Source organism: Python bivittatus, unplaced genomic scaffold, assembly GCF_059951505.1.
Source record: "Python bivittatus isolate LINGU-HERP-01145 unplaced genomic scaffold, Pbiv_v1 ctg000080_np1212, whole genome shotgun sequence".
Classification (NCBI taxonomy): Eukaryota; Metazoa; Chordata; class Lepidosauria; order Squamata; family Pythonidae; genus Python; species Python bivittatus.
In genome coordinates this window covers 1,059,857-1,086,951 of record NW_028277035.1, presented here as the reverse complement: position 1 = coordinate 1,086,951, position 27,095 = coordinate 1,059,857, and the positions used below count along the sequence as shown (strand labels likewise).

The following is a 27,095-nucleotide window of genomic DNA, read 5'->3' as shown; positions in this document are numbered from 1 at the left end:
GTATTTATGTATTTTAACACTTGAAGTGGGGCAGCTGGTGGAAACAATCCTCTATCAAGATGCAATAAGAGTAAAATACACCAAATTACTTTAAAGACTCTTGCATAATTAGTAATTATGATAAAAAGTATATCTGCTCATGAAACACCACCTCTGAGCCAGGTAAATAGTTCACATGCTGAAGTAGCTCTCCCAGCTTGATAACCATCAGATGTGTTGGACTGGAATCACCATGACATAAAGTGCCAAAGCACCAGACAGGAAGGATGTAAACCAAGCAGTCTTTATTCAGAAGCATAATCAATGGTAAAACAAGTACACATGATTTGTGTAATTTTTTCATCACCCCACCACCATACTTCAAATATACCCCTTTGGATGAAATCCTGCTATCCAGTTCTTTGAATTTCTCACCCTCTTGGTTACATTCTAAAAAGGTTATTATATTCACATACACTTTCTGATGAAATAATTCAGCAAAAGAAAATTTGGCCTAGGTAATTTGTAAATATGGTAGATGTAGAGGTAGAATACAATTTTGTATTCAATATTTAGGATACGTACTGTTATATACAAGATTTACTATCTTATGGATAAACTTTAAACATATTTTTTATAAATGTTGAATTATACAATGTATGTTATTGTGTAACTATTGCCATTATATTCTTTTATATTTGCATAGTTTGCATAATTCTAAAGTTGAATAGACTGAGCTTTTCCTCATGCCCATATAAATATCCTTTTCTTCCTATCCTTGGGTCATATGAAAAATATTTTGATATAAATTCCTCTGCCCCAACAGCCTGAATGTTACTGTGCCTCAACAACAGTCAGGCAATATTGGTATACTGACACAATTTAATGTGTTTAATGGGCTAGTTTCATGGCAGTGATCACTGGACTTCCTCCTTTCCCATCCAGTATCACCCATCGACCGGAACACCTGTCCCCACTCAGTGTGGTGATGCAGGTTTTGAAGCTCAAAGCTTGATTTCTATTATCTCTTTAGCCTTAATTTTTATTATTTCCCATATGCTTTTTGTGACAGGATGGTTACTGCATATTGGAATCACTGCATGTTGGAATCAGAAATCAGCACCCCAACCTGCAGTAATTACTAACAACCTCTAGGTGGCAGCATTTGTGAAATCATTTCATAGGATTATTGATCTGCTATGATATTGATAATCCCATCAAAGAAATATAGGTTCAATATATATCAAACAAACTCTCCCACCAGAAAAAACAAGTCTATCTAAGTGATTGGAGGAGCTAATTTGAAATACTTTTTAGGGTTATTCATGTTTACCAGTGGGAATATTGATCTCATGGAAGATCCTACTTTCATGAGATCAATATTCCCATGTCCAACCTCCCCTGCTCCAAAAGAAGGCTGCATAAGTGAAGTGTCTGGATTCTCACAGCCACAATCAAATGGCCATGAGGGCCCAGGGCCCATTGATTGGACAGGAGTGGGCATCTTATAGCAACTAGAGCTGAGTGGATTTCTGACTCTGTGACACCCCAAGTCTCCTTGGGACATGAGTTTTGTGTTGGGATAAGAGGAAAAAACCCACTTTCATAATGGAACACCTTAAGTCAATTTCAGACTCTCACAGCAGTGGCTAGCAATGAAATAGACATATTCTCTAAGAATGATTAGTAGGGTGTCTTCTTGCCACAACAAACAGGATATGTGGGTGAGCTCACACTGTTACTTTAACAGTATTAACTTATGCTGTGTGTTTTATCCTACATGATTTCTCTATCACTTGGGGGTTCTAATTAAGGAGGATTTGATTTCTTTTCCACTGTGTTGGTACTTTAGCTTGTGGTTGTTTGAGGAGAGCATTCTGGTCTGTTGATTGCACTCCCATTATCCCCAACCAGCAGGGCCATGGCCTCCATTCTATTCTACACCTTCCTATGTATGTATCCTTTCTGACTAGTTTAGTGACTTTCTTTCACTAAAACAATATTTCTTTTCCTTTTAAATCTAGCTTTGGGGTGTCTTTGCAGAAAAATACCAAAATGACTTAGGAGCCTCCTTCATCTCCTTCCCTTTTAGATGTGACTTTGATTTCCTAAATGCTTCTGAAAATGTTTCACCCTTAGTTCCTTGACTGCTAAATGTCAGTGACAATCTTGTGCCATAGGCCTATCTTCCCTCATCCCTTGCATACACTTTCTGTGTTTATCTGCAAAGTAACCTTTTAGTGAGTGAATGTTTCTCCTTTTGGGTAAATCTCTTGTTCTCTCTCTTTGTTCTCCTATCAGTTTAGGTTTTATTTTTAGTTTTTTAAAATTCTATATATAGCAGGAGTGTAGCAAAGGTCTCTCTCAGCGGGTGCATAAAATCATTTCAGATACAGGTTTGATAGATGTGTGATTTGTTCTGATTGGAGCTAATGTAAGTACCCCCTATGTCACTTTCCTTTAGTTGAATCTGTTTTAATCCAGATCCCCTGCCTTGAGTTTCAACAGACAAAGAGCCAGGTTACATTCAGGTTTAGCTTCACCTGGGATTTAACTTCCATTTGAGTCTCTGGGGCAGGCCTCCTCTGTATTTGGGGATGAGGAATGTATCTAGACGGCCACATCCCATAATGAGTCAATGTGGAACATGTGACTGCAGCAAAAAAGCATGCAGCTATGATGTAAGTGCTTGCTTTTGAAATGGGAGCCTTCTGTGAAATTAGGACATGCATATCAAGCATCATACTGTCGTTCCTTATGATTGCCAATGAGAGCCCCTCTCCCCCGCCCCCCCAACAGCACAGGGAGAAGAGAAAAGAAAAGTTGGGGGAAAAAGAGGGGGAGATGCAATGGAATAGAGTATTGTGGAAGGGGCATGTCAAATTGTTTGGAACAATGAATTGCAACATTTTGTATCCCTTCCCTGTTATGGATCTTCTTGTTATCCATGATGATGTAAAAGATATAAAAGATGTGAAGATTCTGATGGCAAATGTTTCTGATTTCAGTAGACGTTGCACATAAGTCTCTAGATCACTGTTCATTGGGTCATCCTTCCAATGGGAAGAATGTATAGCTTGCTATAAGAATGTATAAACAAATGATTTCTCCTAATCAATCCTGTTGTCCAGAGTTGACTGGCTTTCTCTCATCTTCTAGAGCCTTACAGCCCAGCTGTGTGGGTGATGATGTTTGTGATGTGTCTCACTGTCGTTGCTGTCACAGTCTTCATGTTTGAATATTTCAGTCCTGTTGGCTATAATCAGAACTTAACCAGTGGCAAAAGTAAGTAAGTTTCCAAATGGCCCAGTGAGTGAGTTGCCTGACTTGCGTGGTGGGGGAGGAAAGGACAAAAAGCTGGATTATTCTTTTATTAAGCATTTCCTGCCAGTTATTGCAATAAAATAGGCAGATGAAGTCCAAAAATTCTCACAGACTGGCCTTTTCCTACCACCCCACAAAGAATGACAGTCCAGAGTGAACATAAAGGTTTGAAGTAAGCAGGGTTTGGAAAGAATACAGAGCATGCCATCTTATTGTAATATATTAAACCACATGCATGAGAGCTCTGCCACTGCAAAATATAATGTCTCCAATTAGCTTATAAATACTTCTGTATTTTGCACAGAACCCACTGCAGTCCCTGCCAATGAAGAGTCATACATATCTGTTCTTCCCAGGGCCCCCAATGGTCTAATTCCCAGGGCAAGAACTCTTCTTCTGCTTAGTTACAGGGATGTGCAGTACTTCAGAGCAAATGTGGATATGCAGTTGGCCCCTCTGTACCGCAGACCTCTGTTTTCTTGAGCATCTGCCATATAAGCTCAGGAAAAGGCACAACTTTCTGAAGGAGGCACCAGCAGGTGTCGCGTGTCTGCCAATACTTACTCAGAAGGGCTGTCTTAACTTTAGATCTAAAGTGCTGCACATCCCTGGTTAGTTAATAGGATATGTTTTTCATCCAGTGGCAAAGCAGCAATGAAGCAGTGTATGGTGACCTAATGACATTAATTTATTTGTAATCGTTCCCACTTTTGTACAGTCATAAGTGCAACTTGGTGATTCTGTGCCATTGATCAATGCCGCAAACACACATGGATAACAGATAAGGAAAGGGAAACAGGAACTTACACATTAGACTGGAAATCTAGCAAATCTTGGGTGAGAAGTCTAAAGGTTGTTTAAAGGCTTAAAGATGTTTTTTGCACTTCATGATAACACTGAACATATCATTAGATTTCAAGAGACCAAATCTTTTACAACTGAGTGGATTTTTTTTAATGAAAAAAAACCATCCAAGGATCTTTTGGACAAGCTGTACAGACTAGTCAGATGCAAAGAAGAATTAAGTTAAAATGCATATATAGAACCAGAGAATGGCTTTTCTCACACCTGTGTGATTAGTTGCACCATCTCCTAAAACACTGATCTCTGTACAATAATTAAAAGATCCCCCTTTAAATCCTGTAGGTAGTCCTATAAACATCATAACCTTGAGACTGTTTTGATTTAATCCACAGTGAAAAACATTCCAGGTCACATAGTGGTGTGTCCTTAAGTTTTTTTGTCTAAGGAAACTGCAACCTAGATAATTTTGACCCAGGTTGTTGCTAAGCATTGTGTGAAAACACCTCCATTTTAGGCCAGGCTAGTTAGATTAGCCTGAACTTCAGAGGTGCCTGTAAGCTCCTTGAGCAGCTTCTCCAACTAAGGAGTCCCACTTCTTAGAGATTTGTAGGGATTTCTCACAGCTGCTTTCAGAAGCTTGCTGTTTCCCCTCTGTTCTTGATAAAAACTCCTCAAAACGTATACATCCTGACATGTGGATAAAGAAAAGGGTATGAGTGGAACGAATCCCTTCTGACTGTCCATTGCCACCTTTGTTCAGTCATCTCACCTTCCAGAGAGTTCTTTGAATTTCTCACCTTGGAAGATTTGCTGTTGTTCAGAGATCACAGACAGTTAAGGATGCTGGAATGAGCTGGCAAACTAATTACAAAGAGAGAAGAGCCCAGAGTAAAAATAAGCAATCTTTTTTTAGCTTCCATCATGTCCTTTGGCAGGGGACGGGTTACCTGGATGCTCCTGATTGCTTTATTGGAATTTGACACGCACACACACACACACACACACACACACAGCATTTCACACTTTCAGATTGTTGTTTTGCTTGTTGCATTCTTACTTTAGAAGCAAAAAACTGTCCTAATCTAAGAAAAACAAAATAAAATATTCAGAACTTCAGAATGGCCTCCTTGTGCCTAACTCTCTGCTTTCTTCCTGCTTAGAAGTTGAAGGAATCTCCGTACCAAAAAGTCCCATAGTGACTTTCTGAGATTTTTGTGTAATGCTAGAGATCAAGAATATCAAACAGTGAAGACTTTCAGAATTCTGAATCAATTTACTCATCCACAACAAATGCTATTAATGTGATCAAGATTAAAGTCTGCAGGCTGTGTATGGTTTCCAAGTCATTTTCTGCAGCCTGAAATAATATTTATAGGAAAAAGCAAGCCCTACAGGGCACACGTCTCTTTGCTTGGGTGACCTGCCACAAAAGAAGGCTGCAGTGCCCCTTGCCCATTTCATTGGGTGGAACAAGTGAAGCGTCACAGCTCCAGCCCCAGGGAATATCTGCAGGGCTTGGCCAAGCTCAGCAAGTTGCTGCCCTCCTTCCTGCAGTAGCTTTTCAGCTGTGGTGCAGAGGGAGAGATACTTTCGATTGCTCTGGGAGGCAGAAAAGTCAGCACCATCCTTTTTCCTCTGTCCCCAGACTGACTGACTGACTGACTGACTGACTGACTTATTTATTTATTTATTTATTTATTTATTTATAAATTTGTATGCCGCCCATCTCCCCCAATGGGTGACTCTGGGTGGCTCGCAATTAAAATCAAAAACCCATAAACAATTAAAAATACCCCACAAATAATTAAAATTAATACATTAAAAATCAACTGTAAAACCCTATACTTAAATACTAAAAACATTCAAGATGACGGGGGGGGGGGCAAAATCAATTACCCCACAAGCCACCTCCACTTGTGCGAGCCCCCATCCAGCCCCCAGGGCTTCTGGCATAGCCAGGATTTCACACCTTTCCTGAAGACCATGAGAGTGGGGGCACACCGCACCTCGGGAGGTAGGTTGTTCCACAGAGCAGGGTCCACAGCAGAAAAGGCCCTCTGCCCAGATCCCACCAGTCAAAATTCCTTGACTGCTGGGGTCTGCAACATGCCTCTTCTGCTGGACTGAGGGGGGCTTGCTCCCTCACCCTTTCAAGGGGACTCTGATGGAGGGAAAACCTGGGTAGGGGCAGTGGTAGGGTGTGGAACACCAGTATAGGGAGATGGCCAACCTAGCTAGCCAAAGTGAAATGGCAAAAAAGTAGCCATTAACTTTTAAAAATTTAATATATGTATTTTAATGGCATACCACAATACCATTAAGGCTAGAATTAGAGGACTTCCGGTGTTCATACACTCGAACACTCAATGCCTGATCTCTTGGAATACTTAATAAACCTTTAGGCTTAGTTATTCCAGGGTGTTTTGCAAAAATGTTCCATTATTCTGGTTTGACTAGAGCCACATGTATTCTCACAGTTGCAAACAAAGTTACGTACACTTAAATACATTGGCAAGTCTTCTAATCACAGCTTTCCCTTTTTTATGGCAGAATACAAAAGCAAAATCAATCCAATCTACTTTTACTAGGCAGCAAGCAAGCAAGTTACACTGATATAATAAACTGAGTCTACTGTCAAAGCACATGCGGAGATCCGATAGACAGGATCTCTGTATAGAGAGAGGATTTCATCTCTCAAAAATTCAAGCAGATTACCAAGTTGGAGGTTCCAGTCAGGGGGCCACTCCCAGCTGTAATTCAGATGAGATGAGTTGTAGAGTTAGAGAGGCTGAGGGGTAATTGGAGAGAGGGTGGGCACATGGATCTGGAACACAGCCATGATTGCATGCCCTCTCTGCACCCCTGCCCAGAAAGCTGTTCTTTTCATCCTCTTGTGTCCAGACAGCAGATCTCACCTTTTCTGGGTTAGGCTTTTCTGATGGGCTCCTTGCTTTGCCTGTTTTTTCCCTTCTTTTCTCCCAGAATGGTCATCTTGAGGGCCCTCAAGGTTGGTTAGCTTATGTATCCATCCCAAGCAGCTAGGAATTTTTTTTTTTCATACCACAGCTAAATTCATCCTCCTGAGCTGTGATGTTCAGTGCCTGTTCCTTAGTTTGTCTTTCTTTTCCAATCTGTAGATTTCTAGTTATTTTCCATCAGCTATCAAAGATAAACCACAACCTTTAGCTTTAGTTCTAAAGAGGCATAGTTTTATCTCCAGAAATGTGCCTTTATGTGTTAACATTTGATTAAAACAGTACAGCAAAGCAATGCAAATTCCAAAGTACACTATTAAAAATGCTCTTCATTTTTTATTTTTATATCAATGAATGAAAAGGCTTTAGTATTGTAGTCCTCAGGCTAATGAACTAGTCCTCGTGTGGCACTCATAACACTGAGTATGAGAACCACGCTTTATAAGTTTATTGCTGACAGACCTGTTTCTTATTTCAAGAAAGCCTGTAACTCATACATTATTCATGTTCCTCTTTCTAGAGTCTGGTGGGCCATCCTTCACTATCGGCAAGTCGATCTGGCTATTGTGGGCTCTGGTTTTCAACAATTCTGTTCCCATTGAAAATCCCAAAGGCACCACCAGTAAAATTATGGTCCTCATCTGGGCCTTCTTTGCTGTCATCTTCTTAGCCAGCTACACTGCTAATTTGGCAGCATTCATGATCCAGGAGCAATATATTGATACAGTCTCTGGGCTGAGTGATAAGAAGGTGAGCAATAGTGATGATTTATTAATATAATATGAAGGTGAGAATAAGGTAACCAACATTAATGAGCTTGGAGTAGGTCAGTGGTAGCAACTTGATGCCCTCCATTTGTCCCAGAATCGTTTGCTATTGGTCGTGCAGCTTGGGGCTGATGAATTCAAAGTATGATGTTGAGGTTCGTTGTTTAGGACATGGTTTAGGATGTTGATGATGGCCAGTGAAGATTTTGGGAAGTTGGATTTGGTTTGTCTCCAGAATCATTTTGAAGCAGAGTCTAGGGCAGTGTGAGGCACAGCAGTGATAGTACAAGGAGCAGCATTGGTTCCCAGTAGACTTCCAGATGCAATTCAAGCTGTTGGCTGTCACTTTTAAAGCCCTGCACGGCAGAGACCCAGGTTACTTTTGGAACTGCCTGTCTCCGATGGTTTCAGCCAGATCCAGCAGGGCGGGCGTGCTCTGGATACCTTCTCTGAAACAGCCTCATCTTGTGGGACCCAGGAGACATGCCTTCTTTACTTCAGGGCCTGCCCTCTGGAACAGCCTTACTCTTGAGCTACGGATGGCCTGACCCTATTCCAGAAGGGTGGGGTAGCCTGACCTTTTCCTCAGGTATTAGGGCCAAGATATTAAAGTCCAACGTGCCTGACAATGTGTGAATTGTTTGGATGTGCTTTGGTTATAGTATTATGATTATTTTTATTGTTCGTAATTGCATTCTGTGTTGTTTTAGATCAGTTTTTTATTAATGTCTTTTTAATGTATTGTTTGTTAGCCACCCAGAGTTACTTCTTTAAGATGGGTGGCCATATAATTTTTCCAGATAATATCACATAAATAAAATGAAATGGAATAAAATAAAATAAAATAAAATAAATAAATGTCCAAGATACATGGAGTCCACCCAGCTGTTTTTCATGGGTAAGATAACTGGCAACACCTGATTTTACATAAATATTTACTAGCTTTTTTTAATCACAGGAAACTAGTCTGTGGAGAACAAGCTGTATGAAAACTCATTTTTGGTTAACAGCAAAAGTTAGTAAAAATAATGGTCCCTGTATCTAACGGCAATTTTCTGGGAAACCATTTATGCTGCTATATTTGACTTTATGTGACTGAAGATAAGTTTTGCTTTCTTCACTTCCTTGAATGTATCATGACTCTCAAGACACTGTAAAATGTAAACTGAACATTGTGGCGATCTAAATTATCAGCTAAAATAAATAAATCTGGATAAAGCCTCCTCTTTCAACCTGATAATTGTTAAATGGAAGGTACAAAAGTATGCATACAGCTTTTTCAGGGCTAGACTCAGTGCTGAATAAAATACACCTATTATTGTTGTTGTTGTTGTTATCATTTTTGGTCTTCCTTTCCAGTTCCAAAAACCTCAAGAACAGTATCCTCCATTCCGGTTTGGAACAGTTCCCAATGGTAGTACAGAGAGAAATATCCGGAGCAACTACCATGACATGCATTCCCACATGGTGAAATACAACCAGCGCTCAGTGGAAGATGCACTCGTCAGCCTCAAAACGGGGTAGCTTTCTGTTTCCTATGAAATTGTCATCCTCCAGATTTCTGTGTCCGACGGCATTAGTGCTTGCTAGTACTTTTGAAGTAGCACCCAACATTGATTTCTTGGACCTGAGTCCTTTCAGATTCTAGTAATTACCGTCTGTTTCAGTGAGAAAAAATTCACACAGGCATTCCAATTTGAGCAGCCTGTATCTATTTTTTTTTTTTATCCGCACTCAATCGTGATCGATTCTGTGGCGACTGCCTGGACGCGTCCCTGCAGTTTTCAAGGCAAGGTGTTTCGGAAGTGGTTTGCCATGGCCTCCTTCCTAGAGCAGAGCCCAGCTGGCGAGCGCAGGAGGCAGGGTTTCCGTTGCTTCCCGCCTTTTTCGGGCGTGCGCGGCTTCCGCGTTACCAGCAACTTGGTCCCGTCTCCCATGCAAGGGCCGCCAGCATTTTTCCTCCCACCGGGGTGAGAGTACCCATTTCTCTACTCACATAAGTTTTCGAGCTGCTGGGTTGACAGGAGCTGGGGAGGAAGCAGGAGCTCGCTCTGCTGCACGGAGCTGGGCTCCAACCGCTGAAGTGTCGACCATTTCTGGCCGGCAACTTTCAGCGTCATTAAGCCGCTGCGCCACTCCGTCCCAGCCTGTATCTATAACTACTTTCAAACAGCAGGCATGTTGTAGAACACCATGTTGGAAGGGGCAGCCTACAGTACGTTAGCCTCCTCATGCGCCAAGAGGGTCCTTGAAGGCTGAACTTTCTGTATCTAGCTGGTGTTTGTGGCATTAACTGTAACAGAATTTCTGCCAGTCTTCAACCTACAATGATAGCATTACCGCATGCTGTCACATGACAGCCTTACTTGCTCCCTTCTCCCATCTGAGAATGTGAACCTGATATCTGCGTTACCTTTACCTGTGACTTGCTCTGAAATACTGGATATCCTTGTGACTCCCAACTTCTAGCCGGAAGATGCCAAAATACCTCACATTCAGATGCTTTTGAGAATCTGAAATATACTAAGGGAAGATCTAATTGAGGTTGGTACCTCCAGGAGTATATCAGTGAGTCAGCAATGCTGCTAAGCTCAACCATCTTTGTGTGACTCCTTTCGGTGCCTGAAAGATGCATGTAACTGTGATTGGTGGCTTCCTTTCTAAAGATAGAGTTAACATACTTCTGAATCTTCAGTCAATCTTTCTTGTAGCTAAATGGTTTCTTTTGAATTTTTTTTGGAAAATTAGATTCTGTAATTTGTCTGATATGAATCTCTTGACATGGAGTTCTTTCATAAAATAGTCACTGTTTTTGTCTGCTCTCTTCTTCACTGCCTTGCTCTTTTTCTTGTCCTTGTTTTTAAGTGGGAACCTATACAACAGCTTTCTCCAACTCAGCATCCTTCCAAAATGTTGGCCAATGACTTCTGTCACTAGAGCTACCAAATGAATGAGGGCTGATGGGATTCATAGTTGAAGGCATTGGGAGAGCATTAGGTTAGAGATAGATGTTATATGGCAAGATCAAGCTGGCATAACGAAGCTGGTGAGATAGGAACCAGTGGTTCCCAGGCTAAAGAGAACAATTATGTCAATATAAATCAGATGTGTTTTAAGCAGTAGTATCTGCAGCAAAACTTAATGATGCCAGAATTACATAAGACAATGATGTCATCACACAAATGTTGCAAATATGAACTTGTACCCCAATGCCTATCACAAGTGGTTAAGTTATAGCATTTGTGTGATGAAGTACTTATGGACATATTTGTCCTCCCACATGGCACCCATGCTTCCAAGACACTGAAAGGAATAGATAAGCATCAGTTAATTCAGAAGGGCAGGAGGAAGAAGCTTAGAATCCAACCCTGGAGCATGGACTTATGTACAGCTTTCATCTCGTTGTACCGTAGCAAGCAAATCTTGTGTGTGTACAGGCAGTCCTAGTTATATAAGCCCTGATGTACATACTGTATCTCTGATATTACAGAAAGGGGTACAAGAATAGCAGCTGTTGCATTTGTGCATGCAAAAATGAAGGCTACTGTGTTTGCACACCTGCAAAATTGCTGCACTTATGTTTGTGCATGCATGGAGTATGTTGTCTAATGTGTGCAAAAATCAGCTAAATTTCCTGACACAAAACCCTTCCATAACCTGCAGACTACCTCTTTATGGCTTCATTCATGTCAGCAGCAGAGAAACTAATCTAGTCAGATTGTGTCTGAGAGCCTTCTGCTGAGTAAGCCAATTCCATAAAAAAGGGTTAAGTGTCTGGAGTGCTGAGATTTACAATCAAGTCTGGTGGGAAGCCAGACAGATAGCATATTTGATCAAAATGCTAATGGAATGAAAGGTGTCTTGATCAGGTTCATATAACCCCCTGGCCTAAGCGCCACTCTTTGTATGTGAAGAATGGCAGCTGTAGCCTATATTCCAGCTGAAGTTGCAGAAACTGCACACAAGCATTCACTGACGAGTTCAAACTCAGCAATACTTGATCTACAGCAGGCTTGTGCGTGCTTTGAAAATGATTTGGAACAAGGTTGCAGACCTTGCATGAAGACAGCTATTCATTAGAGCACCCTGACTTTTTCCTGGCTTTTAAGTGAGCCTGAAGAAATGTTGTGGCTGCCTTGAGACGGTGACTTGTCTGAGAAGCCTGAAAACAGATTGGGCTCCCTTAACGAATAACAGAGACATGTTACGCTGGTGCAAAGTTCAAAGCACTTCTTCAGAGTCATTTTCAAAACGGGGACATTCCTAATGTCTAAATATAGCCTTCTCTAACTTGGGTGGAGTCCCTAGTTTCCTATTGTGTTTCATAGCAATTGTTCCCTAATCTGCTTTCTCTTGAATTCCAGAAAACTGGATGCTTTTATCTATGATGCTGCAGTGCTCAATTACATGGCTGGCAAGGATGAGGGTTGCAAGCTGGTAACCATTGGCAGTGGGAAAGTCTTTGCCACCACTGGCTATGGCATTGCCCTCCAGAAGGATTCCAAGTGGAAGAGAACAATTGATTTAGCTCTTCTGCAATTCCTGGGAGATGGTAGGTAGTTTTCTCTATTAGTCACATTGTGCTAGCTAATATTTAGGAGAAATTACTGCTGCATCCTACTTGTTTTCTTCTAGGGTTACAATGATTTGCCAAGTTCAGAGTAGAGCTTTTTCTTTATACTATAATATACATAGGTAAAACAAAAACAAAACTAAAGGCCAAACATACAAACCAAAGGAAGAAGAAAACAACAACAGAAACATATTACATTACATACAGGGAAGATCACTCAGTCCATTTCTGAAACAGTCATTAAAACTTGATCACATGGAATAATACTGATGAATTTTTCCATTACACTAACCAGTTCATAGGTGAAAAGTGAACACCTATCACAGACCCAGGATTGTAATCTTGAGACTGCACTTTCCAATATCTAAGAATAAGCTCTTTGTTGTACTCCAAGCTTTAGTAAATCCATAGTTCTTCATATCATGATAAATTCCAATTTTTTGGTCTATAATTCAAAAGTACCTCCAGAACTTTAATATTGATCTTTGTGGCACTATTTCACGAAATGCATGGATATTGAACAAAAATGGGGAGATAGTGAGGCATATCCATAGCATATGAGTAAGTGACCCCTCGGTCCTTTAGCACACTGATTTTTCACCTTTACACCTACATTTCCCATTTCCTTTGCCAAAAACAAAGCAACGTGACTCTACAGGATAGGAAGAGGGCAAATATTTTCCCCAGAAGACAAGTGGGACCCCCACTCTCTCAATGGTCTTTTGCAAATGCACTGTTCACATATAAATTAAAATTGAATTATAAGGTGGAAATAAAAATAGCTCCAAAACTCAGAGCATGTTTTTGACAAAGTGAACTTCATTAAAATTAAGAGGATTTATTTCAGCTATTTTTTTTCTATTACAGTTAGACAACGCCTATGAAAGGCATCATTAGTTCTTACTTGGGAACCTAATATATGGGCTAAATGTTGTCGTATTCACCAACATTCATTTTGCCCATTCTATGTTTTCCTCAATATTTTCTTCTGGTGCTGAATGTTGGTGATGCATTCCTTAGTCATTAGAGAAAATGATGAAAAGGTTTTGGAAAGCTGTTCTCTGTCCTGCTAAGATTCATATTAAATCAAGCTGAACTCCTGGCAGTTCCCTGAAAAGGTCTCTCTTTCTTCACTTCAGTAGGAATAAAATTTTATGCTATTTCAGCAGCTTTAATAAGTGACTGATGTACTATATGTAAGCATGCAAGTATGTGCTTACGTATAAGAACTAGGGAAGTTTAGGAGAAGCCTTTTATTGACCAGACGTAGACGGAGGCTAAGAAAAGAGGGAAGCAACAGAAATATTAATGCCACTTACAGGGACTATAATAAATTAAAAAACAGACTTGGGATCCCTATGATATGTCTTGACACATGCTGCATAGAACGCGTCTTTCTCCAAAGCACTCTTATTTAGCTCCTATTTACTGGCTAGATAGTAAAGTATTCATATACACAAATGGAGGCAGAAGGCATCTAGATCATAGTTCCTAACAGAAGTCCTATTGCAGTTCCTGCTTGTGGGATTCCCACTTGCCCACTGTGCAAACACAGTGCTGAACCAGGTGTGCCTTTAGATCTGGCTCTCTGACCTCTTGCAGGGATGGCAAGTGAAGAGCACTGGGTATGTCCTAGTTACCAGCTGTCACTAACTCAAAAAGTCACTGGCTCATGCTTGCCTGGATGCCATTCTTGTGAAAGAGACACCAAACTAACGTAAAGGTAAAGATAGATTTAACAAAAGCACACTGCATGGGCACTGATGAGCTTTATATATTCAGTTCTGTACTTTAGCATTTGCAGGTTTTAGAGGCACGTTCTGGCTTAAACTGCAGCTTTACCTATTAGCAGACTGAAAGTTTCAGTATGGCACTGAGCTCCAGAAAATGTCTGCTTTGGAAGCTTATAAAGATCCCCCTCGACTCTATTCTAATTGTCTTTCATCTTAATTGAGGGCACCACTACATTTGATACGTTCTCAGTGTCTGATTCAAATAGCTGTGAGGCAGAATCTCATGTGCTTTGCTTCTAATCTTCTGATTCGAATGAGAAACTGACAGTAAGGCAAGCGAGCAGGTCGCTACCCACTCCTGCTGTTCCCCTGATCTGAAAGGCTGCACCTGCCAGCTGCCGGAGGCTACGAACTCCATGGGAGTGAGGAAAGATGATAGATAGATACACCCTCGTTCTCTCGATCAGATTAGCGACTCCAGCACTGCTTGGAAGTTAAAACATGAGCATGGGTAATCAGAATTGCATTTTGCCTGTATCACCGGTTCAGCCGCATAAATGCAGAAATAGCAAAGACAAAAAGCAAAAACAGGCAAATATGATGCGTTGTAGGAGAAGAAGCTACCACTACCTTTTTTTCACCTCAAATCTGGCCAGGTTAAAATGGTCGTTTTGGATAGACATTATGAAAATCTCACAGCACAAAACTTTTTCAAAACAAGACATGTGTTTTCTCTTTTCTAAGAAATTCTTGCATCCCAAGAAACAAATGTTTCAGGAGTGTTAAGAGTTGGTCCATGAAGGGGAAGATGTTTAATGTCAGAGGGATTCTTTAGCTAGAGGTATCTCCTCTTCTACCCTTTGTCTGTCGTGTGTTGTTTTGCAGGTGAAACCCAAAAACTGGAGACTGTGTGGTTGTCTGGTATCTGCCAAAACGAAAAGAACGAAGTAATGAGCAGTAAGCTAGACATTGATAACATGGCGGGTGTCTTTTACATGCTGCTGGTGGCGATGGGGCTCAGCCTGCTCGTCTTTGCTTGGGAACACCTGGTGTTTTGGAAGTTGCGGCATTCCGTCCCAAAGTCCCACAAACTTGATTTCCTTCTGGCTATAAGCAGGGTGAGTATGTTCCTGCACAGGCAGTGCATTTATTTATATATTACTTATTTATTACATTTGTATGCTGCCCGACTCCCAACACCTCTGGGTGGCTCACAAGGAAAATAAGGAAGAAGGAGGAGCAGCAGCAGCAGGGGAGGAGAATAATAATTAAAGATGGCAAAGATAACAAGAATGGAAAAAAGAAACAAACCCCCAGTATTCAAGGAGATTTCACTCAACCTCGCCAAAGCATCAGGTCTTCAAGCCCCTTCAAAACACCACTGGGTGAGGGCCATCTAGGTCTTGGTGTGGTGGTGAAAGTGCTGGCCTGGAAACCAGAAGACTGTGAGTTCTAGTCTTCTCTTAGGCACAAAAGCCAGCTTGGTGACTTTGGGCCATTCACTCTCAGCCTGACCTACCTCACAGGGGTGTTGTGGGGAAATTAGGAGGCAGGAACATTATGCAAGCTGCCTTGAGTTGCACAAATGAAAGTGGGATATAAATCTGATGATCATACTAATAATAATCAAAATTCCTCTTCCATTCCCCAGGAAATGTTCTGCATCTTTTAGGAGTATTCTTTCTTATAAATGTTAATTAAAAATGAACCATTTAAATTATTCATTCATTCATTAGATTTATGTTCCACCTACTGTTCAGTGTGCTCCTTTCTCCAATTTAACCCCCACAACCACCATTCTGAGGCTGTTCCACATACTGCACTAAGAGTAATGTGTGGACACAGTCACTATGGTTTATGAAAGATGGCTTATGGTTCAGCACTTTAGGTTCATCCAGTAAACTATGACTAAAGCATGGGTTAGCATGAGGTGTAAACCCACCCTGTGAGATAGATTAAGCTGGAAGAGAACAATTCCCCCAGCGCGCCTGTTCCCAGTTCAACAGCCTCATCACTTTGCTACATTGCTACTTTCTGGATTTTAGAGGGAACATCACCTTACGGAGGGTAAAGTCCTATGCCAAAATTGACTCTACATATAATATATTTATCTATATTATTTTTAGGGGTCTTTTTCTTTTTCTTCTTTTTCAACATTTATAAATAATAATATAGTTGTGATTTTGGCATTAAGCCTAACAATTTATACTGTACTTGTTTTTATATCATGAAAACAGCTCAATGGATTCTGCTTGGTGTCTTCTACTAATGTTATACTGAGCATTAATGTATAACTTCAGTAATTATCTGCCCATTTATATATATTATCTCTTTTGAAAATACATCTTTGTTTTAAATAAAAATATAAGTATGCAGATGAAAAAAGAAACAAATAGAATAAAAAAATTGACTCTACATATTAGGACAGTTAGCAAAAAATTAGGATGCATATCCACAAATAATATGGCATCATCAATGTGCTCAAATGCTCTAGGTTGTGAGTTGCTAAGACATTCCCTCAGAAAGCAAATTTGCTTTTCAGAATACGTGGGAATCAGAATTACAGCCTGCCAATGGGAGAGCACAAAAACACATGATGCTCTGTTACTCTCTTTAAAGTGAAATTAGTTTTTACTTCCCATATTTTGATTAAAAATTTCTAAAACCTTTGTGTGTGCAAGAGATAGGAGATTTGTTTCTTTCTAGATGCAGAATATCCCTGTTCATCTGGTCTTTGGGTCTCTAGAGATATCCACAAAAAAGGAGGTTATACTTGAACATCAGTTTATGGACCAAAGGCTTAGGGTACAATTGATGGGGTACATTTTCAATAACCTGTCTGGATTGGAAGTTGTGATAGAAGCTGAAAAAGAATTTTCCTTTGGAGCAGAACCAGCTGGGAAATCTGGGATAAATTTGTTTTTCCCTTGGTTCACTTGCCAGGTTTGCAGCTTTAGGTCTGTCTGCTCAAAGTGCTGCCTGGTTCATAAATCAATTAAACCCAGCTCCAGCTAACTGATGCGTAAGGGGCAAGCTTATTTGTTGCTCAATCATTTGTTCCCCCACATATGCCCTCTTGCTCTCTGCAGGTGGCTTAAATCTTATTAAATTTATGACAGCTTAAATACTTAGCAAGAGTCCTCATGAAACTGGGTAAGTAATAGTAGTCTGATTCCAAACAGCTCAGTAATTCTGGTAGGAAGTAAGTTATTTTGGCTGTCTTCACTCACAATAAATATGTATCGTGAGGTGGAGCTGCAAGTTATCTGCATGTGAGTGTTTTTAGGCAATATAGTCCCATAAAAACTAAAATTATTGCCAGTTCAGATGATACAATAAAATCTGCAAGTTGATTGTGGGAATTAGCCCTATGCATATAAGACTTGAGGGTTTTCATGTTTATAACTGCCACATTTTTAAGCAGAACATTTTCCATCCAATATCTCAACTCCCTGAAGAAGTTGTGCTGGTTTTCAGACTTGCACAAAGCAGACCAGCAGAGGGTTCTTGTGTTTGGGCAAGTCCTTTAGTCCTTCTGCCAAACCACTTTTGGAGAGTTCGCAGCCTTACTAATAACCCCATCCTAACAATTGTCCCTAGTATAGATGCATGAAGTGGGACCTTCTGTCACAATTTCTAAAAACAAATTCAGGAAGGCGCTGCTAATGTTAATTTGTGTGAAATGTATTTGAAAATAAAGCAATCAGAAAACAGTTTCCACAATTACTAAGAATGAAAACAACCATGCTATTGAATAGGTATTTATTTGCCTGTCTAGCTCTATTACAGTGGGGCAAAAAAGTATTTAGTCAGCCACCAGTTGTGCAAGTTCTCCCACTTAAAAAGATGAGAGAGGCCTGTAATTTTCATCATAGGTATACCTCAACTATGAGAGACAAAATGGGGGGAAAAAATCCAGAAAATCACATTGTCTGATTTTTAAAGAATTTATTTGCAAATCATGGTGGAAAATAAGTATTTGGTCACCTACAAACAAGCAAGATGTCTGGCTCTCACAGACCTGTAACTACTTCTTTAAGAGGCTCTCTGTCCTCCATTTGTTACCTGTAGTAATGGCACCTGTTTGACCTTGTTATCAGTATAAAAGACACCTGTTCACAACCTCAAACAGTCACACTCCAAACTCCACTATGGCCAAGATCAAAGAGCTGATGAAGGACACCAGAAACAAAATTGTAGACCTGCATGACAATGATCCCAAACACACCGCCTGGGCAATGAAGGAGTGGTTTCGTAAGAAGCATTTCAAGGCCCTGGAGTGGCCTAGCCAGTCTCCAGATCTCAACCCCATGGAAAACCTTTGGAGGGAGTTGAAAGTTCGTGTTGCCCAGCGACAGACCCAAAACATCACTGCTCTAGAGGAGATCTGCATGGAGGAATGGGCCAAAATACCAGCAACAGTGTGTGAAAACCTTGTGAAGACTTACAGAAAACGTTTGACCTCTGTCATTGCCAACAAAGGATATATAACAAAGTATTGAGATGAACTTTTGATATTGACCAAATACTTATTTTCCATCATGATTTGCAAATAAATTCTTTAAAAATCAGACAATGTGATTTTCTGGATTTTTTTCCCCATTTTGTCTCTCATAATTGAGGTATACCTATGATGAAAATTACAGGCCTCTCTCATCTTTTTAAGTGGTAGAACTTGCACAATTGGTGGCTGACTAAATACTTTTTTGCCCCACTGTATATCCTTTGTTGGCAATGACAGAGGTCAAACGTTTTCTGTAAGTCTTCACAAGGTTTTCACACACACTTGCTGGTATTTTGGCCCATTCCTCCATGCAGATCTCCTCTAGAGCAGTGATGTTTAGGGGCTGTCGCTGGGCAACACGGACTTTCAACTCCCTCCAAAGGTTTTCCATGGGGTTGAGATCTGGAGACTGGCTAGGCCACTCCAGGACCTTGAAATGCTTCTTACGAAGCCACTCCTTCATTGCCCAGGCGGTGTGTTTGGGATCATTGTCATGCTGAAAGACCCAGCCACGTTTCATCTTCAATGCCCTTGCTGATGGAAGGAGGTGTTCACTCAAAATCTCACGATACATGGCCCCATTCATTCTTTCCTTTACACGGATCAGTCGTCCTGGTCCCTTTGCAGAAAAACAGCCCCAAAGCATGATGTTTCCACCCCATGCTTCACAGTAGGTATGGTGTTCTTTGGATGCAACTCAGCATTCTCTCTCCTCCAAACACGACAAGTTGAGTTTAGACCAAAATGTTCTACTTTGGTTTCATCTGACCATATGACATTCTCCCAGTCCTCTTCTGGATCATCCAAATGCTCTCTAGCAAACTTCAGACAGGCCCAGACATGTACTGGCTTAAGCAGGGGGACACATCTGGCACTGCAGGATTTGAGTCCCTGGCGGCGTAGTGTGTTACTGATGGTAGCCTTTGTTACTTTGGTCCCAGCTCTCTGCAGGTCATTCACTAGGTCCCCCTGTGTGGTTCTGGAATTTTTGCTCACCGTTCTTGTGATCATTTTGACCCCACGGGGTGAGATCTTGCGTGGAGCCCCAGATCAAGGGAGATTATCAGTGGTCTTGTATGTCTTCCATTTTCTAATTATTGCTCCCACAGTTGATTTCTTCACACCAAGCTGCTTGCCTATTGCAGATTCAGTCTTCCCAGCCTGGTGCAGGTCTACAATTTTGTTTCTGGTGTCCTTCGACAGCTCTTTGGTCTTTGCCATAGTAGAGTTTGGAGTGTGACTGTTTGAGGTTGTGGACAGGTGTCTTTTATACTGATAACAAGGTCAAACAGGTGCCATTACTACAGGTAACGAGTGGAGGACAGAGGAGCCTCTTAAAGAAGTAGTTACAGGTCTGTGAGAGCCAGACATCTTGCTTGTTTGTAGGTGACCAAATACTTATTTTCCACCATGATTTGCAAATAAATTCTTTAAAAATCAGACAATGTGATTTTCTGGATTTTTTCCCCCCATTTTGTCTCTCATAGTTGAGGTATACCTATGATGAAAATTACAGGCCTCTCTCATCTTTTTAAGTGGGAGAACTTGCACAATTGGTGGCTGACTAAATACTTTTTTGCCCCACTGTATATTTTATACTGCATGCACATTTTCAAGTCCTTTTGTCTTTTCCATTATATACACCTTAGCTAAGCAATGAAAATACTTAAGTTTCAACTCATGTGTGAATAGAAGCCCAAGAAAAAATAACTATTTATACAATTTGGGTAAGTTTTTATATATTAAAATATCATACATTTCCAGTTGTTGTCCTTGTCTGTAAATTGCTTGAATTAAACTCATGCATTTGAGAAGCACTTTCAGAATTCTAGTTATCTGAAATTTCTTAACCAACCATTAGATTTGTTGCATCCCATAATAATCATTATTAGGGTCCTCAAGGAATGTCATTTTACAAAATTTAATTAAGCAGGTACTTTAAAGCAAACACTTCAAAGGACAGAATGAAGACAGTTAAGAAGCTGACAACTAGAACACAGGATTCCGTACCGAGAAATGAAGAGAAGGTGGTTTTATTACGTTTTAACATGTGCCTGAATGAGCAACCCACTGCGGGAGAGGGAACAGTTCTTTCCAGTCACTATTTAGTGAGCTGTTGGATCTTCATCGTGGAATCAAGATCTTCCACATAAGACCAATGCCTGAAAAGAAATGAAAAAGGTCTGTTCACATCTCCCCTGACTAATTTTAGTCGAAAATGCTTTCTCTGTGTCTTCACACTTCAAGGATGAAGAATCTGATATATAGGATGGCTGATATTAAGTCAATGGTTTTAGCACTTAGCTTTCTTATTTTTGCTCAGATAAAGGAGATTACTCAATATTTATGAGGCCTGTCCTGGAAAAGAAAACATAGAAGTTTAGCTTAATATCAGCATCATCATGGTTCATTCTTTCCCAAGACATTTTTTCATTCTGTTCCTATTTCCTCTTGTATTCCCAGGGCATTTACAGCTGTTTTAATGGAGTCCAGAATCTGGAGAGTCCTGTTCGTGTTTACAAGCCAGATGTCACTGCTAACTCTGCTCAAGCCAATGTGCTTAAGATGCTGCAGGCAGCCAAGAACATGGTATCGACCGCCAGTGTTGGGAACTCACTGGAAAATGCTACGCGCACCATAGAGAACTGGTCCAATAGGAGTGAAAACTTCCAAACAACTTTCTCCTTAAGGACTCCTCAACTTGTTGTTCAGAACGCTAGTGGGCCAAACAGGCCAGCTCATTCCTCCAGGACTACAACCACTGAGAACCTTGGGAGACCTGTTCCACCTCTGCTTCTGGCACCTCAGCAAACTGTGGGACCAGCCAGTGAAAGCTGCAGAGAGACAACTGAGCACCCACAGATTCTTCATCCACTGAAATTACACAGCAACTACTCTGAAGATAAGATTCTTTCAGGTTTCACCATGTACCACTCTCCACAGTACTTGGTAACCACATCTCAGGCTAATCTCAGAAATCACATTCCACTAGGAAGTTCCCTTAGTGATGCCCCTCATTCCCCAGTAAGGACTCTTCAGGAACTTTCTCCACATGAGCATAAGCATAAGCTCCCCATGCCCAGAGGCCATGGGAAACAAAAATTCCACCAGAATGATCACCTGTATAAAGAAGGTGAGCACAGCAGTTCAGCCCAGGGGTCAAGGCTAGCTTTCTCTTCTGAGAAGAAAAAGAATTTGGAAAGCCACTACTTGCCTCATCCCTGTGTATATAATTCCTTCCCAAAGGACAACAGAACTTGCAGACCCTTTGCACATAAAGAATATGACCCACTAATGCTGGGGAGAGAAAAGGAGACCTATACAGCTAGTCTCTCAAGATCAACCTTGGAACAGCATGAACAATTTCATTCTCTAGGCCTCTGGAGGCATCCTCGAAAGTGTTCTAATCCCAGGAGTATCCTGGACTTTTTCCCTAAAGCTAGCCTAACCCCAAAACCGCTGCCTGGAATCCATCATGGAATCTATCACTATTCTCCTGATACCCTTAGGCCAAGCAATGCATGTAATAGGAAATGTATGCAGGCCAATAGTTTAAGTTGGAAGGACAATCAGCTGCTACATTCACCATCTATGAGGCTCCCATCATACCGGGAGGCCTGTCTACAGAACATCTCAGGCATACACAGGGCTTCTTCAGCTGTAGTGCAGAAGCAATATGCTTATGTGAACTCCTACCCAAATCTACCTATCTACTGGGGAAGCTTTCATCCAGGCTCCTCTCACCTCTGTAAACAATCCAGTGCCACCCAGCATTGTTTCAGTCAGGCTTCCTGGCCCCCATGCAGCAGGGATCTCTTGGTCCAGGAGGATGGTCAGAGGGCCATGTACTTTGATAGCACACCGACAGACTGCAGGAACCAGAGCAGAGTTTATCCGACATTTATTCAGATGGCCAACACTGAGAGGAGGAATGTGTTAACAACCCCAAGGATGCACAGCCCTTATGCAACAAGATCTTGGAGGCGCATATTGAGCCTAGAATCTGAAGTCTGATCATGGACGGGGAGGGGGGGCAGAGGATGATGCTAAGAGTGCCTGTACTTGATACATAACTATCATTCCCATACACAGGAAACAATTTGTGTGGGGCAACTCTAGAAATAGACTCGTATAGGCAACTGACCAACTATCTAAACTACTGATCTCCTTCTCCCTACTATACTGGTATCAAGAAAAAGTCATGGTCTCTTCTATACACAAGAGCAAGTGACCTTTCTCTTTTGTCTCCTGATGGATTAAGAACAAAGCAACAGTAAACCCCAGTTGAAGGCACTTTAATGACTGCATTCCAAAGTCTTCCATTGCTAAGCACTGGAACACTCATTCCATGCAAAAGACTCATGGTGGTGATTCACAGCATGCTGCCTCTGTGGATAGCTTAAGATACATTGGTTCTAGCGTCAAACATCTGCATTGCAGTGCCAGCTATTTTTCAGAGCATGCTGTCCATGACACAGCTGGAAATGGCCAACAGCTTCCTAATAAAAATTAGGACTATCTTGTTTTCCCATATGCACTGATATAAATGGAACTATATAAATGATTAACAGGCACATACTATTATTTTTATTGTTTTACATTACCCTCTGATTCTTCATAAAGAGTCCCAAATGCCATGTCTTAAAATGTATTAACTTCCCTTTTCTTTCTTCCATGTTGCTTTTGGCTGCATTGGCAAATGTTGTCTTCCACACTATCCCTAAAACTGTAAAAAAGGCTGTCTTGCCATTTTTTTTAAAAGTATCATATAAAAGACATATTTAAAACAATAGCTGCTATTGCCACATCAGATTTGAATTGCTGGGCAGATACAGGTGCCGGGAAAGTATTAGTGAGAATATGATTGTTTCATTATGTAGACTAACACTCTGGATTCCTCCATGCTTTTTCTTACCCTGAGCATGACTAAAGAGTCAAATTCAGGCAGAAATATTCTTACATATGAAGAAAGACATTAGGAGAAGCAGCTGTGTAGCTTCCCAGTTTTGGATGAGGCATTTGTAGCAGCCTAGAGAAGGCACTCAATGGCCCTGTTGACCATTTTTAAAAACTACTCATGTTATCAGCAGATGCAGACTGGCTTATTAGTTTGCAAGTAAAATGAGATCACCAACATACAAGTTTTTTATGTATTTGGGGAATTCTGGAAGCATGCTGAAGCTTATAGCTGTAAATTAAAAGACAATGTTTTGGGATTTTTTTAAAAACCAAGGGAGCCAACAAGTGCTTTCAGAACTAATGGGATGCTGATGACAGATAGTTGAGCCTAGGGAAAAACAAGCAAACAAACAAATGAAAGCTATCTCACTCACATTGTCTGCAGACAGAGTTGCCAGATGTATATGATGTGCAAAAAGGAATGTTCTTTTTTGCTACCATCTTTTGTTTGGGGGTGGAAAGGCCTAACAACCTTGCCATCCTTGTCCCTGTAAGTAAGCTGTTCCAGAGGAGGGGGCCATAAGAGAAAAGGCTTGTCCCCAGGCCCTCTCTTGCTGAAACTGCCAAGGAGGAGGTGCCCATTGCATGCCCTCTCTATTGGCTCTTTCAGGTGGGCATATGCCACTCAGAGTAGACAGTCCTGCAGATAAGCAGGTCTGAAGCCATACAGGGCTTTGTAGAAGTTAATCAGCACCTTGAATTGCACTCAGAAGCTGAATGGCAATCAGTGGCACTTCTGCAATAATGGTGTTACATGGCTAAAGCAGGATTCACCTATTATCCTGTGTGGCTGGATTTCAAACCAGCTGTAGCTTCCAAATGGCCCTCAAGGGCAGCCCCATATTAGAGCGAATTACATTAGTCTTGTTGTGAAGTGACAAGGGCATGAATTACCATCAATAAAGCTTCTTGTTCCATGAAAGGCCACAGCTACTGCACCAGCAGAAGCTGGAAAAGGACTCTTCTGGCCATGGCTTCCACTGTTATTGCAGCAGGAGTCTTGAGTACAGGAGAAGCTCCAGATTGCAAGCCTGCTCCAACAGGGGAGCACAGCTCCGTCTTGAGTCAATTTGGAAGTTCTCTGGAATCAGAAGACTTTAATTCAACAGTGATTCCATCTTTCTGGGATTAATACTAAGCCTGTTTCTTCCCTTCCAGGCCTTGACAGCCTTCAGGCACCAGATCAGGACTTCGATAGCATCCCCTGTTTGGTTCAAGGTGTAGATATACAACTGGATTATCATCAACATGCTAATGATACCTCATCCATGCCTGTGGAGGACCTCCCCTAGGAACTTTGGTTAGACACTAAATAATAAGAGGGAAAGGGCTGAACCCTGGGGCGCCCCACCTGCTCTGGAAGGAGGAGAACCACTACAACTCAGTGCTGCCCACTCCTAACCCTTGCAGGTGATCTAGAAGGATATCGTGATTAATGGTAGTGAAGGCTGCAAAGAGGTCTAGCAGGACCAGAAGCTTCACCCTCCTCCCATCCAAATCCTGCCACAGGTCATCTGCAAGAATGATCAATGCAGTTTCAATCTCATGGCCAAGTGTGACTCCAGACTGAAAAAATTCAGACTGAACATGCTATGAATCCATTAATAAGGAATGAAAAATAGTTAAGATATGGAACTTTAGGATGAAAGGCAAATGAAATGGAAGGCATTAAGTGAAAGTGAATTGACTTATTTATTCCTTTACAAAATGAGAATAAGTATCCTGGGAAGTGTGCTGTGAGATTTAAAGAAGTCATTTCCCTGCACTATACAGGAAAATTTCTGGGGGGGGGGGGAAGGGGGGATTTTCTTCCTTTTCCCACCACCATATGACACTAACATGCTTAGAGTTGAAACCTGGAGTTAGCCTTCCAGGTGAATCTTTTAACAATATACAGTTAAGAACGCCTGGGTTACGGATGACCCCTAGTTAAGAAAAGAACCTATTGTAGCAAAATTTGAGTTAAATACACAATTATTCAAGTTAAATACACAGTGGTTCAAGTTAATTACACAACACTACTTGTTGTGTACAGTACAGTATTATATAATAATACTGTTCTGGCTTACATACGAATTCAACTTAAGGACAGACCTTGGGAACAGAACTCGTTCTTAAACTGGGGACTCCCTGTATATATAAGGAGCAGGAAAATGGAAAGAAAAGAAAATGAGCTCTTTTTCCCTTGTCACCACCCTGAAAACACCCTCCTCCAAGAAATTCTTGATGAAAAATTAGGAAAGGGACAGTATCTATCTCAACACTCATGTCTAGTTTGGCTTCTTTTCTATAAGCATTGCTGACCGTGAAGCCACCCACTAAAGCATCACATTAAAAGTGTATGTGTTCTATTCCGAACAATACACAACAGCAACAACAGAACAGAGCTGTGTTGCATCTTCAAATTTTCAAAAGTTATTGTCAGTGAAGTTGCCAGAATTTTTTTTCAGCTGAATCCTGTTTCTCAGTTGCAAATATTTTGCTTGTAAACCCCTGGGAGTCTGTGGCCATGGCTAGAGCACAAGATTTGATATATATGTTTGTGGGTAGATTTTGGGGGAGGTAGGAAGTACAAATCTATGTCCTTCATGGACAATCAGTCTTCAGTCCTTTCTACCAATATTCCAGGAAATATTTCCAACAAATGAAGAAAAAACTGTTTACCCTTCATAGTTCATAAACTGTGTAAATTACACTGAGATGTGCAATGTTGACTTTTTTTTTTCCTCAAGACACTTAAAAAGCAATACCAGCTGTACTGACACTCCCTCCCCCCCCCATCCCCCAAATCCCCATGGAGGATAATACTTTTATCAGGATCAATTAAAACATAAAGGAATATGCAACAAGGGTAGGGTTTTACAAAACATGGGATTTGCAGCTGGATACTGCAGAGGAATTACATTTTAAAAAATTGTTTGAACTGGACTACTTGCCCTTGTGTGTGTGTGTGTGTGTGTGTGTGTGTGCACCTTCGTGTCAGTTTTTGACTCCGGGTGACTGCTAGACTAGTCCCTGCAGTTTTCTTGGCAAGATTTCAGAAGTGGTTTGCCATTGCCTCCTTCCTAGGGCTGAGAGAGAGGGACTGGCCCAAGGTCACCCAGCTGGCTTTGTGCCTAAGGCAGAACTAGAACTCACACTCTCCTGGTTTTTAGCCTGGTGCCTTCACCACTGCACCAAAGTGGCTCTCACTTGCCCTGTTCCTGGAATATATTTTATCTCAGTTTTCCCCTGCCTGGTTGAACATATTCAGAGCAAACCTGACAGCATGAACATTCAGCCTTTCAACAGAAATCAGAAATAAATGTATTTAATTTAACTTCAGTATGTTTGCAGGAGGTAGGGGACCTTTGACATTTTTGTCTCGTCATTTCCACAAAGCTTGTTTTGTGTTTCACTCACTTTGTCTCATTATAATCCCAGCAAGATCAAAGATGTCTCAAGGAAAGATCACGTCCTTGCTAATTTTTCACTAAT

General features: G+C 41.1%; 1 protein-coding gene and 1 long non-coding RNA gene across 2 annotated transcripts in view; one reads left to right on the top strand and one right to left on the bottom strand.

Moving 5' to 3' along the window:
• GRIN2C (glutamate ionotropic receptor NMDA type subunit 2C) overlaps window positions 1-23,036 on the top strand; it is a 60,232-nt gene extending 37,196 nt beyond the window's left edge. Inside the window, exons 7-12 of the mRNA XM_088134738.1 lie at window positions 3,139-3,264; window positions 7,603-7,832; window positions 9,209-9,369; window positions 12,214-12,401; window positions 15,041-15,273; window positions 21,123-23,036. Coding sequence (XP_087990864.1) covers window positions 3,139-3,264; window positions 7,603-7,832; window positions 9,209-9,369; window positions 12,214-12,401; window positions 15,041-15,273; window positions 21,123-22,673 — 2,489 coding nt within the window. The 3' untranslated portion in view covers window positions 22,674-23,036. The remainder of the gene's footprint in view (window positions 1-3,138; window positions 3,265-7,602; window positions 7,833-9,208; window positions 9,370-12,213; window positions 12,402-15,040; window positions 15,274-21,122) is intronic.
• Window positions 20,433-24,908, bottom strand: LOC148216600 (uncharacterized). The gene is made up of 3 exons (XR_015795037.1): window positions 24,513-24,908; window positions 22,404-22,528; window positions 20,433-20,821 (listed from the first exon to the last, which is right to left on the bottom strand). It is a non-coding gene; the product is annotated as an uncharacterized LOC148216600 (long non-coding RNA).
• Between the last annotated feature and the right edge of the window lie 2,187 nt (window positions 24,909-27,095).